General features: G+C 38.1%; 1 protein-coding gene across 1 annotated transcript in view; it reads right to left on the reverse strand.

The window, feature by feature from the left end:
- RNF213 (ring finger protein 213) overlaps positions 1-14,402 on the reverse strand; it is a 98,965-nt gene that overhangs the window by 10,599 nt on the left and 73,964 nt on the right. Inside the window, exons 48-59 of the mRNA XM_088138383.1 lie at positions 13,655-13,871; positions 13,180-13,376; positions 12,643-12,765; positions 11,373-11,483; positions 10,444-10,686; positions 9,677-9,758; positions 8,053-8,087; positions 7,674-7,768; positions 5,608-5,767; positions 4,207-4,381; positions 3,370-3,464; positions 1,480-1,731 (exon numbers count right to left, since the gene is read on the reverse strand). Coding sequence (XP_087994509.1) covers positions 1,480-1,731; positions 3,370-3,464; positions 4,207-4,381; positions 5,608-5,767; positions 7,674-7,768; positions 8,053-8,087; positions 9,677-9,758; positions 10,444-10,686; positions 11,373-11,483; positions 12,643-12,765; positions 13,180-13,376; positions 13,655-13,871 — 1,785 coding nt within the window. The remainder of the gene's footprint in view (positions 1-1,479; positions 1,732-3,369; positions 3,465-4,206; positions 4,382-5,607; positions 5,768-7,673; positions 7,769-8,052; positions 8,088-9,676; positions 9,759-10,443; positions 10,687-11,372; positions 11,484-12,642; positions 12,766-13,179; positions 13,377-13,654; positions 13,872-14,402) is intronic.

Consider the following 14,402-nt stretch of genomic DNA (forward strand, 5'->3'; position numbering starts at 1 on the left):
ATCAGAACCCTGCATGAAATCTGTCTCTCCTTGGTCAGATAATTTAGCCAGGAATGATAATCAATCAGGAAATAAAAAGAGAAGGGACTTGGTGTAAAATTCAGTAAAGAACTGGGAGGTAAGTTGGACTTACGATTTAAATAGGGACCAGCACATATCCAACCAGTTCATCATTCTCTCAGCCACATAGTTATTATAGAAGTAACTAAACATATTACATTTTCTAAATTATTTTATTTCAAATTTGGTTATCTTTTATGAAGTCCTTTGAATTATTTTTGATTATCTTATCTTTATTCCTACATTATTCAGAAGTATTCAGAGCAAATTTTTGTGCTTTTTCCTGATAGTGGTGGAAAATATTTTCTTTTTGAAGGGAGATTTTTTTTTTCCTTAACAGGCAGATGTGGATGTGGAGGTGGATAGAGGTGGATGCTTGCACATGGGAAATTAAATGGTAAAACTTAATGACAAGGGACAAATACACAGTAACTTGATCATTTAGTCTGTAATCCACCTGCCTTCTGGATCATCCTTTTGATCAAGTGTTGACTCCATAGAAATCAGCTGCTTTCACCCTTGCAGTGGGAATGGGCAATAATAAACTAAATCATAGAGGTGATGTGGAGAATAGAGGTGATGTGGAGTCTCCCACCACATCCACAAGCAGTTAACTATTTCAGGGCAGTAATCCCCACTTCCAGAAAAGGGCTGGACCCAGTAAGACATTGTCTTTCTTTCTTTTAACTGAAAGGTAGTAGCCAAGATTGCAAATTCGTTTTGTACTGTATGTTTGACAGCACACAACAGATATTCACATGCACTTAACATTTATGTCATTTTTTTTCTTTTAATCAAAAATAAGACAACCATAATTTCTCCCCCGCCACATCCCACTTAAGAGAAGTGATTCTGTGATTTAGTTTATTATTGCCCATTCCCACTGCAAGGGTGAAAGCAGCTGATTTCTATGCAGTCAACACTTGATCAAAAGGATGATCCAGAAGGCAGGTGGATTACAGACTAAATGATCAAGTTACTGTGTATTTGTCCCTTGTCATTAAGTTTTACCATTTAATTTCCCATGTGCAAGCATGAATAAAAAGCTAGTCTGATCTAAATCCGACAGCACTCAGCACCTTCAAAGTTTAGAACAGATTTGGGTCTCTGGATGACAGTGCTATAGAAACACCAACACAAAGCTTCCTTATGTTGCGTCTGTGCTGTTAATATTTCAAAGTTTCTGCGTGGTTTGATGTGTACTGATGTAGCTCAGCTTTTGACAAGCAGCTGACAAAAGAATTTCTGCTCTTAGATCAAAGTGGTTACATTAATAAAACTAAGACAAAAAGAGAAGGCAAGTTTTTGGATTGGACAATTAATTAGGACAAACAGCTGGCAACTAGGTTCTGGCTCTGCATATTTTCTGTTTCACAAATCCCAGGACATGATCACTGGTAAAGCTATTGGCATGCTCACCTTTTGCAAAAATTTCCACAAGACGGGCACAGTGTCCTTGCCACCCTTCTGTTGGACAATATGGGCCAGGTACTCAACTGATATCCTCTTCCTGCAGCTCCATATCCGAGAGGAGTGCATAGCACTGTCCTTAGGAAGATGGGATAGAAAGACTGCAGGGTCCCCATAAATAATTTTCACTACAGGGTTGGAAGAAAGTCTTTCATCTTCACTGATTTGTTTATTCAAGTCCAGAAGCGTTTTATCCAAATGCTGCTTAGAAAACATGGTAAATGTGTGAGAGGCATCATAAAAACAGAATACATAAAAACAACTCTTTTAAAGCAATATCAGAATTGCAGAATTAACCCAGGAATCTGTACAGCTGTAATGGTAACTTGAGTGACTGGCCTTGGTAATTCTCTTAATTCAAATATACTGCACTTTCAAAAGCCAAATGATCATTTCTTAAAAGTTCTAGTAAAAAAAAAAAAAAAAAGGTAGAATGTGGACAAGTTTTGAAATGTGTCCCATAGGCCTCCATTCTGAATAAGATCTATATAAAAAGTCAGCTTTTCCTACAATTCTAGCATTAAGCCAAGAAACTAAAACTCAGGTAAGGTAGATATACAAAAGCTGCCTCAGTATCTTCCATGTCTGTTGTAATCTGGAACACAGCTCTATGTAATTTCTGGAAGCACTAGGGTTACCATGGGGAGGCTGAGCTTGACTATGCAAGGCCGTTTGTATTCATTCTAAAGTATAGGATTGGAAGGAGGGTACAGTGGAGGGTATGCCAACCTACTCCCTTCAACAGGCAAGTACATTCAACTAAGGAGCAGAACCTCACAAGCATACTTAATTCATTAAACAGAACTATTTAGTACCTTGCTTCTTTCAGTCCACTGATATCAGTGTTTATTTCAGGATTTAATGGCAAAATAGCCTAAAGAACAAAGATTACTGTTACCATCCAGAATTTGGTGGGAAGCCCACAAGAAGACAAGAAGATAACAGCAATCTCCTGTTTTCTAGCAACTGGTGTTACATACTGCCAATACAGCACTGATACAGGCCCAACTAATAGCCTTCCATTAATTTGATTTATGGACCCAAGATAGTATTACCAAAGCACTTTGTGTTTACAGCACAGAAAAAGAACACATACTGTTTTTCTTATATTTAACCCATGGTTTGCCCAGTATCATTGTTTATACATTATGGAGCATATAAAACCTACTTTAATTTAAAGTTCAGCCTGGCTTGTTAGCAGCAAGCTAGAAATCCCTTCTAAAATTAGTGAATATTGTTGCTTATAATTCTTTATCTGAATGTAGCTCTCACATAATTTCTCACTTGCAGGTAGTCCTTGACCCATAATGGGGACCAGAAAAGTTGTCATTAAGCAATGCAGTCATTAAGAAAGGCATCACATGACCACACCTGATTTTACAACATTTTTTGCAGTGGTTGTTAAGTGAATTACCGCAGTCGTTAAGCAAATCATGTGGTCGTTAAAAGAATCACGTGGTTTCCCATTAATTTTGCTTATCAGAAGCCAGCTGGGAAGGTTGCAAATGGCGATCACGTGACTCTGGGACACTGCAACCGTCGTAAATACCTGCCGGTTGCCAAGTGCCCAAATTTTGATCACCTGACCGCGAGGGACACTGGGATGGTCATAAGTGCAAGGGCTGGTTTAAGTCACTTTTTGTGCCATTGTAACTTCAAACGGTTGCTAAATGAATGGTTGTAAGTCAAGAACCTCCTGTACTTATTCAGATAGAAATGTTATTACACGAAGAAACAGTTACATATAAAGTTTCACAATAAATACTTTATAGTTGTACTACTTTATAGTTATGGCTAGCCAATGTACTGTTTGGGCACATTTTTTTCTCTTTTTTTTACCTTTAGTTCAGGTAGAATAATGATGTGTGCAACATTTTCTTCCCAATTGTTTCGCTTTTCTTTTGTGGAAAGCTGACTGTCAAAATGCACTGGCCCTGCAAAAAATTTATTGCATTTATTCTGCCCCCAACTATCCAGTTATTTTGGTTCTTTGATTCAGAAAGAAACTCCTAGATTTTTTTTTTTTTTGCATACCTTAGCTTCTGAAAGAAAATAACCAGTTTTCTTCCTTACATTGCTACTGTAACAACAGAATAATATGAAGAGTTCTGTATGGACTCCATATTCTTTCCACAGTGAAGCATTTCAATGTACAGTTGACTTACAGATGCAGAAGTGATTTCTTCAAACTTATATAAGAAGCCACATGCAATTTAGTAGTAGTTCATTTAATAAAATGAACACTGCAAATAACTGTGTTGTAAAAAGAACTCCACAGAAAACCTTGGTGGGTCAGTTTGACAAGCCATTATTTTTCCCCACTAACCTTTGCATATTATCACAAGCACTATCCTGTAGTATTACGCAGGATAACGAAGAAGGCACACAAAATTGTTAAAAATACAATCAGGGACTTTTTGGAAAGACGTAAGTTATCTAACCCATGTAAATTCCTTAATGAAAATGAGTGTGACCGTGAAATCAGACTAAAAGCCAGGTATGCCAACCACTCATTGACAGATGTCAGTGTTTTCTCATGGGTAAAATATAGCCTTCTTTTAGTCTAATTTCATGGCCACTGGTCCTCCCAGTTCCTTTGAAATATACTGCCAAAACATGTGCTGCGATTCTTGTGTCTTGAAAGGTAAGCAACGTTTAGCACGCTGCTCTCCTTACATTGTCCTGCATGCTGGTCCTTGAAAAGGCTACACAGAATGAGATGGATGACATTAATGGTTTCATCAGCACTCTTCCCAAGAGTATTCATCAGCTGCTCTAAGTCCTTATGAATATGGAGCCGCAAGAAGCTTACTGGATCCTGAACCTTTGGCTTTATGATCTGCAGGAGAGACTGAACAACAGAACCTACTATTCAGAATTCTTGTCCATGTGATGTATGAAGGAACATTTAATCACAAAGCTAGCTACTTAAATTTTTTTTTTAATTTTCCTTTAACATGAAGATAAACAAATTAATCACTACAATATAAGGGGAACCCATAATTCTCTTAAATTTAATTTTCTACTACCACAATCAAGCTTTATTCTTTCAACCTATCGATTTGTTAGATTTCTATCCCACCTTTCCATCAAGAGCTCAAAGCGGCATATACTCTGCTCCCTCCTTCCATTTTTCCTGCAATAACAACCCTGTAAGCTAGGTTGGAGTGAAGGAGAATCACCCAATGAGCTCTATGGCGGAAGGTGGACTTAAGCTTGAGTTTTTCCAGTGCCAGTCCAACTTCTTAACCACAATATCATATTGGTTCTCATGAAGCATGTTAATAATCACTCAATTTTTCACTCAATTCTGGAATGCAGATTACTTTAATCTCAATGTATTATTAAAAAATATCAGTAATATTTCTCTACAGGCAATGAGCACTCATATTAAAAACAAAAACACCCCAGACATTTCAGGTTGCATTCCTCCACACTATTTCCCAAGAGTGCAAGTCATGGAATAACTAACTCTAGACCCATCTGATAATCTTCCTATTTGATTGAGTAAATCACATTTGCAGCTAATTCTAGTGTAAGGTGGTAATATGCAAGCTACTTTCAGAAGCACAGTGAGTGTGGGAGAAGCGAAGTATGAATATTTAAGGGAAAGGAAACTACAAGACTCCATCTAGAACACTGTTTTTCAAACTTGGCAACTTAAAGCATGCTGGCTGGGGAATTCTGCAAGTTGAAGTCTACACATCTTAAGATTGCCAAGTATGAAAAACACTCATCTAGAAGAACCACAACATGCTCTCCATTTTGCTTCCTGGCAACTTTGAAGCATACATGGAACAGTGGCACTATCCAGGGCATCTTATGCTCCATGATCATTAAACACATAATTGTAGTTATAACACTTTAATGAAGTTGCTACTTCATAATTACTAACCATAATATGACTACTATTATGGCCATGTATCCTTAGCACCTGTTATTAGTTTCTTTGCATAGTATTGAGAAAACTTGATTTTTCAAGTAATAACATTTTAGATAAGTCATTGTCTATTCCTGTACTACAACACATTTCAGAAAGAAGCATATAAATTGTAATTTTCATTCAAAAGAAAATACCTGAGTATCATTTGAGGCTCCCAGAAGCAATGACAAATGAGTGAGCAAGCGAATCAGAATTACGACAGCTGGAGATAACGCCCTCTCAGATGTGATCACAGGACCCCTTTTCCTAGGATCTCCAAGTATGTGGCCTGTTTGTGTCCTGTCCGAAATATCCCTGCACAGATATCACACAGGAAAACTTGCACATTTTTCCTATTTTTTACAATGATTTCCAAATACTGGGAATTATAACATAAAATATTTACCATACAAAATGGGATACGTATATTATGTAATGCACAGAAAGTTATAACAGTATTTGTTTTCATTAAGGTATTGTTGCAAACAAAATTAAATACGTTATGTACACACAAAATTAAATACGTTATGCTGAAATAATCCTAGCAAGCATCTTAAACATTCTGTGCTTCGTAAGAGGACAGGATGGTTCATGAGGGAGCAGAATAGACAGGCACAGATAAATTTCAGGAGGAAGAGAAAGACACAGTTGCAACTCATAATCAGTCCACTTATGGAGAAGGCACGGGGCAAGCTGCAGGGGGGAAAAACCAATAGAAAAAATAGAGGGGTACAGGAGAAAAAATTAAGATGAAGAATAATAGTGCAACAAGTAGTCAAGTAAAATAAAATAGATTTTGCTGGGAGGATGGATACCAACTATAGAAGAAAGAATTCTGATGCCATCTACGGGCACCTGATTTAGTAACTAATTCATTCAAGTAGTATGAGACCACAACTCAGTCTTGAATGCCCCCATCATGCTTATAACAACAGAAAAAGCCTTAAGATAACACTCAGAACTGTCCAAATAAGCAACTACTGGATTCCAAACCATGAACAATTCAGCAAGTAAAAGTACAACCTCCTGTACATTATAGCTCTCCAAAGGAATGCGGATTGAACTTACAGGATGGTAAGGTTTCACTAAGAACAGAAGCAGGGCAGAATATCACAACACATGCCTCACTAGAGAATGAAGCTCGGTTTGGGTTTTCAAAGCATCCAATTTATGGGGGTACTCAAGGTAGTATATTCTTCTTGAGAAAGAAACTAGTGGGTGGATTTCAAGAAGAAGGGAGATATACATTGCCTGCACCTCTACCCGATTTTTGCTCTGATTGGGACAAAGTGGGATGGACCTTTTAAAAATCTTTGGTCATTTATCAAGTGATTTTCAAGTGCTGGCAGCAATGTGGCAGAACCTTGGAGCTGGATGTGCTTGAGACAAGATGTGAAGACCCCAGACAAAATTCTCAGACCCAGAAGAAAGATGTAGGTGAAGAGGCTACAGCAGCCTTAGGGTCTGCAGCTCTTAATTATTGCTCCCAAACAGTGGCTCCCAAATAGGCTGAGCAATTGTGACAAGCATGTTTGGTAAACGTGGTGTTTTTAGAAGAATCTACCACAGGACAAATAATTTCAAAAGGACTGACAAAGAGCTCAGAGAATGACTCTGTTATTACTGTGGCAGTCAAACAGCAAAGATTCCCACCAAATCTCTAAGCTGTAGAAGATTCTGTAAGGGCTCTCTGTCAGCATGCAACCCATGTATGTGATTCACAGAGACCACCATTTGGAAGAACTCTTGATGACAGCCAATGGTTGTAGGCTCATACTCCAACCTGCTCTATCGTTAGCTCTTAGTATATCAAGCCCGTTCTGTGAAGTCTCAGAAATCTCAACCTTGTTTGATAAACATTGCCTTCCTTGTGAACTTTGTCTAGCAGTAGGAACACTCTTTCTTTTGAACTCAAGACTGTATTTATGTCTATACCTTTGCATGCTAGGTTTATCACATTGTAAATACTAATGAACTGACTCCAGATCAAAGAGACCAGGACAGTAGATCTACTGGGATCACAATTAGCTACAGCTACTCAGAATAAAGACTGCCATTAGGAGTGCGTAGGTGATACTCAATCTCTTGCAGCGAAGGGCATGTGTGGACTGGATCATACTAGCTGCCAGGCATGGAAACTACATGTGTACCCAAATCATGGTGCCTGATCTTTTCATCAATAAAATTTCCATTCAGAATTCCAAGAAACTGAAATTCAAACCTTGCTTTTTGGAAGTTTGGTATTGGCATGTGGTTAACACCTCCAATTTGAGCACCACAATCAACACAACGACCATGTTCCATAGGTCTACCACACTGGAAAAAAGAAGACAGCAAATATTAAAAACAGAGAACAAAAGTAGTTCTTCATTGTTCCAGTAAGCCCAATTGGCATGTGAATAGAATATCCATCTTACATTATTATCAAGGTAACAATTTTGAATTAATTAGCTGAGGAAATGGTGCCTTAAGGAACATATAATATCGAGAGAAACTTAAATGTTAAGCAAATTATACCAAATAATGCATTTAAAGAAATTTACTACAAAACAGACATAACACACACACACACACTCTCACACCCCAGTGGAATTTCTTACCTCTCCAATAATGCAGGGATGACCATTTGGACACACTGGTTGAATAAAGAAAAACAAAAGTAAGTCAGTGCAATGGTACCAGGAATGGAACAAAGAGAATTCTGAATTATTCTCAAGATTCATAATCTAACCTCAAAAAGCTAATGACATTGTAAAAGGAAAACAAAACAAAACAAAGACATTCAAGAAGCAAATGTCATGTCATGCATCCCGTAACCAAATACCAGAAAATGGACTGGGAGACTCTCAAGTATTATTGACTATTCAAGTATAATATTGAATAGTTTGGTTTTCAAGTCTTCAAAAACAGCAATACCTACCATATGAAACAGAAGTAAACATGAAAGCTGCATATTAGCTGCTACCTGTGTAGAAAATCTGTTCAGGCTTTAGTATTTATTTCTTAGGAAGAAACAGAAGAACTATTCGGCACGGGAAACAGTCTACAGCTGTGCTGTAGAAGTCAAGTATAACTGATAAACGAACATCAACTTAGCAACAAGACTAAAAGCATAATCTTTCCCAGTGTTTTTCTACTTTTCTCCAGCTAAAACTGCATCTCAGCAGAACAACATCCTTCTAAATGAAAGAAAGGTGTAGCCACTCTAACAACCAACTCTAATTCATTGCCTGATTAAAATTCCTTCGAAAATCAGCACTCTCTGGTTGCTTTCAGAGGAGGATCGTGCAGTTCTGCAGATTATCCCTGCATCTGTTACATGACCTTGATAAGTATAATTGGAAAATATTTGTGCTCTTGTTGCATGCCATCACTGGGGCAGGATTATTTGTAAACACCATTACAAATATTTCCTATTCCTGCAAGTTGTTTTCCTCTGTGAGATTCTTTGAAGTATCACAAACTGACACCCCTGATTTCATGCCAAATGGCTTAAATTGGCAGGTAGAACAATAAGGGTACCACTGAATCTATAGACACCTCCCCTTCATCTACAAAATGCCATGCTCTTAACTGTTGTCACTGTTTGCAAGCTCCTCCTTGGGTTCTACGTTCCCATAGAGAAGCTAGAAACCACTGCTAGACTTGGTAACGTTGCTTGGTATAAGAGAAAAAAAAGTTGCCTGGTGTATATATTCAAAAGACAGAAGGATGTAGGGGAGGGCGCAACCCTACATAGAAAAATTAGTGACAAAGATATTGATTAAGTGGGGAAATGGGGAGGAGTTGTGTGCATGGCAGAGATGGTTAATTTTCATTTAGAGAGAGGAAAGTTGGGTTCAAACAAGGAGATGTGTTTTGGAGTTCAAATAACACCTTTATCTTGCATTTAGGTTTAATTTGCATTTTAGGCTCTTTAGCTTGCCCTTCTATGGAGTGGTCTTTTATGACTAGCCAGACTCCTCACAGCCATGATTTTGACAACAGTCCCCCCCTCTTCCCACCACACACATATACACCATATCTATTTTGTTATGATCCTATGACATTTTTTAAAAACTCAACATGTAGGTCACATGGCTAATACATTTGAGGACCATGATCAAAATGGATACTACTAGTATCTCTATGACTTGTGGAAATATGATATTGGAAAGTAGCTAAATTTATTTGAATATGTCCGCCATGACTTTCCCATCATACACCCAAAAGGATGATACTTACTATACCAATAGAATCTTGCCATTCCCTCCCACTTCACAGCTTGAGCTAACATGTCTTCTGGCATGGTTGGCAGAAAAGCATGCTAGTAAAAGGGAGAAATGGAAAAAGAGGATCAAGGTGGCAATAGATAATACACAGTGGTAGATTTCTTTATGACTGACCTGTCTGCTGCGAACTTATTTTCTCATATAATTAAAAAGAAGGAAACACTGAGAAATATCTCTAAATTGCAAAGGTATAAACAGAAGGAGAAACTAGCAAACAAGCTAGTTTGCCCAGCATTACCTCTGAAGAACATCTGAAAGCTTTAACTGCTGTGCTATGCAGTGCTTACTTTATTAACCAGTAAGTGATCCTGCAATTCCATGATGCCTATACCAGTTGTTTCCTGGGCATAATTTAAGCTGTTAGTGTTTATATTTAATACTTTAGATGGCCTACAGTGTGGTTATCTGAAGGACAGCCTCTCCCATGATGGATGCATCCAGTTGTTAAAACATGCAAGAGACCACTCCCAAGTTATGGAGTATTTGATACCCACTTTCTCTACCTTTAGAACTGCTTTCTCTAGGCCTTTATTTCTCATTTGTTAATTTCATCAGTTTGTTTCTGTATTTTTTAAAAATCTGTATTACATATTTTAGTAGTTGTTAACCTTCTTGAATATTCAAGTTAACGGAGAGGCAGGATACAAATCAAATCATTTTTTAAAATAAGTTAAAGAACTAACTGAAGTCTACAGGAAAGTCCAGCATGAACTTCCTTACCTGCATGGTATTGGGTGAGAATGCCAGATTCCTTAGAGGTTCAAGGATTCGATTCTGGCCAGAAAGCAGAACAACTGCAGTATGAACTGCCATTTCAGTCACCATCATGTCGTGATTGAAAGACAGAAGAGGCAGGGTCAGTAAGGGGAGCTGATTAAACAGAAGAGATTCAGCAAATGACTTCAGTTTTTCAGATGGAAGAACTGTGGAGTTCTGGATGAATTCTTTAAGTACATCACATTGCTGAAAATAAAAAAATATTTTACAAAAGGTAAAATAAGATTTTCCCATAGGCTCAAAAGGCTTACATAATGGCATAACAATGATTATTTATTATTTATTTACTCATTTATTCAACATTATTATACTTTATTATCACCAGTTGTACTCTGCCTACTTGAGTGATTCTAGGAAACTTACAATATACCAATACCAAGAGTTCTCTGAATAGTGTATGAATCCACTAACATAAAACACAAAAAGCAGTACAGAAAACATCACAACAGGTGTACGGAAATCTTATTTGGTGTATAGGTACACTCTTGTCACAAATATTTCAAATGGAAACAGCTGAAAGAAACCACAACCCATTCAGGATGTGCAAAATGTTTGACTATGAAATGTTCTGAGCTCAGAACTGCTGTTTTGAGTGTTCTGAGTAGAAAACAAGGTTAGAGGTTCAAGGATTCGATTCTGGCCAGAAAGCAGAACAACTGCAGTATGAACTGCCATTTCAGTCACCATCATGTCGTGATTGAAAGACAGAAGAGGCAGGGTCAGTAAGGGGAGCTGATTAAACAGAAGAGTAACACTTTCTGTTTCATGCACAAGCAACCTGTACTTAATCCGCCCCAGTCACTTCTATGATCAGCAGGACCTTTCCCTCTAACGTAGCACTCGTTTGTGGATCACGATCAAAGCTAATTTACCTTCTGCTTAGGATGCATATTTGGATCTTTGCATCCATACAGGGATGTGAGCTCTCTGAAGACAGCCAAGAGAAAATGACCTGCCAGTGCAGATCTGGAGCCTTTATATGCCTGAAGAGAAAGATACAAATAACCAAACCCATTAAAAGTAAGAAACAAGTTAATCAGGAGCAGAGCTTCCATCTTTGGCTGATAGTGGAATGATTAAGAGCACAGAATAAAACTTAAAGTCATAACGAGACAGCCTTATTACACCAAACTCCAAAGAGGTGTTAAATCGCAGTTGTTGAAATGTTCTTAGATCGATCTATATGCGGCCGGACCAAGCTGTTTTTGTAAAAGGTTTCTCACCAAATATGTAAAGGCTAACCAGGCAATGGAAATGGCATAGATTTGCACAAAATCTCTGTTCCAAGGTGGCAGTCAAATTTATTCCACCAACTAGTACAAGTATGCTGGACTATATTATTTTTTGTCATTTTCAGCTTCTCCTTGTAAGTGGACCTATCTCCCACACAAATAAAAAACAATATACAAAGCACACTGCAAAAAGACCCAGGAAAGAAAATAAAGCACCAGTACCAGGTTAATTAGAGTCAATGATCCTAATAAGACCAAAGTGGATTAAAGCTCAGATCCTATGTGCATCTTTCTTACTCCCCGTGTGTTTCCCCCCAGATTCTATTAATTAAAGCTGTTATTGACAAGTCAGCATACTGCAATGAAAAGTGCCAGCTTGAGCTTCAATTTTATGTACAGGAATGCCTCTGGGTCCCAGAAAATAAAAGGAGGGAATGGTTACAGCCTAGTGGAAACGTGTCCAGAAAACAACACTAAGGTAATCTTGAATGACAGAGAGTACTCTGGGAGGTGAGAAAGATGGGGGGGTGAGCAAAGCTCCCCATGGCAACCATGAGAGTTAAATTCCAAAGGGGTTTACTGGCTCAAACCAGTTATGAGCTATTCCTGATGGAAGAGCAGATTTTCAATGTAAACAGTAACAGTAAAACTTCCTTCCAGAATTCCAAACTGGATATCTAACACTCTCTGCAAAGACCTAAGAAAACAATACCGGAACACCATTAGGCTCTTTAACACACCATGAGGTATCAACAAAAATCTCTTGAAGTCCAGCATAGTTAACAGACATCAGAAATGGATGGAGCATCCAAGAAATCCTTGAGAACTTTGTGCTTGTTACCAAATCAGAGAAGGCCCTCTCTTCATGTCAACCAAGAAGAGCTACGCTGCTCAGAAAGAAGGGAGTTACCTTCACAGCTGCTGCAATGCCCTCTGTCTGGCATTTTATCAATCCTTCCCCCACAGCATCACGCATGGCTTTGTAGTTCTTGCCACAAACCAGGAATCGATCAATGCGACCAGGCTGGAGTCTCTGAGGCCACAAAACACAAAGTAAACAAACTTCTTAAAAGGGTATGTATTCATTCACTCATTCAATTTGTCCCTACCATAGTCAGTGGGATTCTCAGACTTTCTTCAGAAAGTAGGCCAACTAGAAGCATATGCTACTTCTGAAAGTTAAACTTTATGTTATCCATAAAGTAAGGAGGCACATGAATCCATTGCTCATTCAGAAGAACTGCCTGACAATGTCATCTTAGATAGTTGCCTCTCCAGCCATTCTATTTTAACACTAATCTCTCTCAGCAAGATAATCTAATCAAGGTAAGCAAAACACAGATCCTTTTACAAAATTCCTCGTAACACCCATTCATTTAGCCCCCCCTGTTCATAGCCATCTTTCAGAAATATTTAGAAGTTGTTAACAGAAATGTATCGAAATTACCTGTTGCTCTTCAATTATTTCTGGTGGAAAAACCCAGTGATACCGATGGTTATTCAAAAGCTTCTGTGTGAACTCCAACCCAAACTGGTTAGTAAGTTTTCGAACAAGGTAAATTCTATACCAGTCATTTTGAGTACAACAGAAGAACTGCATCACTTTTTGCAGGTGGAGTTGCTTTTCTTTTTCTTCACTACTAACTGCAGAAAGAAGGGAAACTAATATTTATTTCCCAGTATCACTACTGTATTAATAAGCAGCAGTTCTAAGAGGGCAAAGAACGTATCTTGCAGAGAGAATTTGTCTTGCAAAGTTTTGTATTTACAAGAAAAGGACACATTCTTGTGGTAGTGTAAGCAACTGCAGAAACATGTTATTTCAAATAAGGACACCAAAGATAAATACAATGGATCAGAACTTGCTCATGAGAGTTTTCTGGTAAGTTAGCATTTCCATGTGGCTGCTGTAATCCACTTGCCTGAAGTTTCATGAAGTTCAAAGATCACCTCTGCAGCTCTATCCATGCATAGACGGATGTTGGCAATTCCCTGCAAATACTCAATGGTGAATTCTTGGGAAACTGGATGGCTGCGATTGTACTGATGAAAATAATTTTCCAGAAAATGACCATCCTTTGCCAAGTAGCTTGTTTTGCTTTCCTTGGGGAAATTTCCTGTTTTCTCACACATTGAATCCTGAAAAGAAAAGAGTACTTTCCAATTTGATTATTATTTTCCAAATTATTTTATACCAGTTAAAGCCTCCAAATTAAGCCATTTGTAGGTCTTCTGTATGGGGAAAAAAAACACCTTATACCAAGGAAACTGCTGGATTGAGAATTTAGACAGTTTACTGAATTACTCAGCTCCTTGGGGGTGGCCTTTTTAAAAAAATATCTGGAATATTTTCAACAAAATAAAGAGTTAGGTCTACCCTTTGGGAGCAGGCGACAGAACAGTAGAGGCATTGCCAACCCCGAAGTTCAACTGTCCTCATATTAAAGCAGATGGAGAGGGTAAAACAGTATTCCATCTTAAGGGTGAGTATTGTCCCTTGGTTTTGTAGATGCATTAGAGGAATGAGTAGGTTTTAGGTCTAGTAGATATAGATTTAGCAACTCCGATCTACCCAAGTGTGCCCCAAGCTTTGCAATTATTACTGAAGTACAATAAAGTTTCTGCACTTATAACCAAGGTTTATGGGAGAAACTTTGTGTACAGGCAGAA

Source organism: Python bivittatus, unplaced genomic scaffold, assembly GCF_059951505.1.
Source record: "Python bivittatus isolate LINGU-HERP-01145 unplaced genomic scaffold, Pbiv_v1 ctg000220_np1212, whole genome shotgun sequence".
NCBI classification, from domain to species: domain Eukaryota; kingdom Metazoa; phylum Chordata; class Lepidosauria; order Squamata; family Pythonidae; genus Python; species Python bivittatus.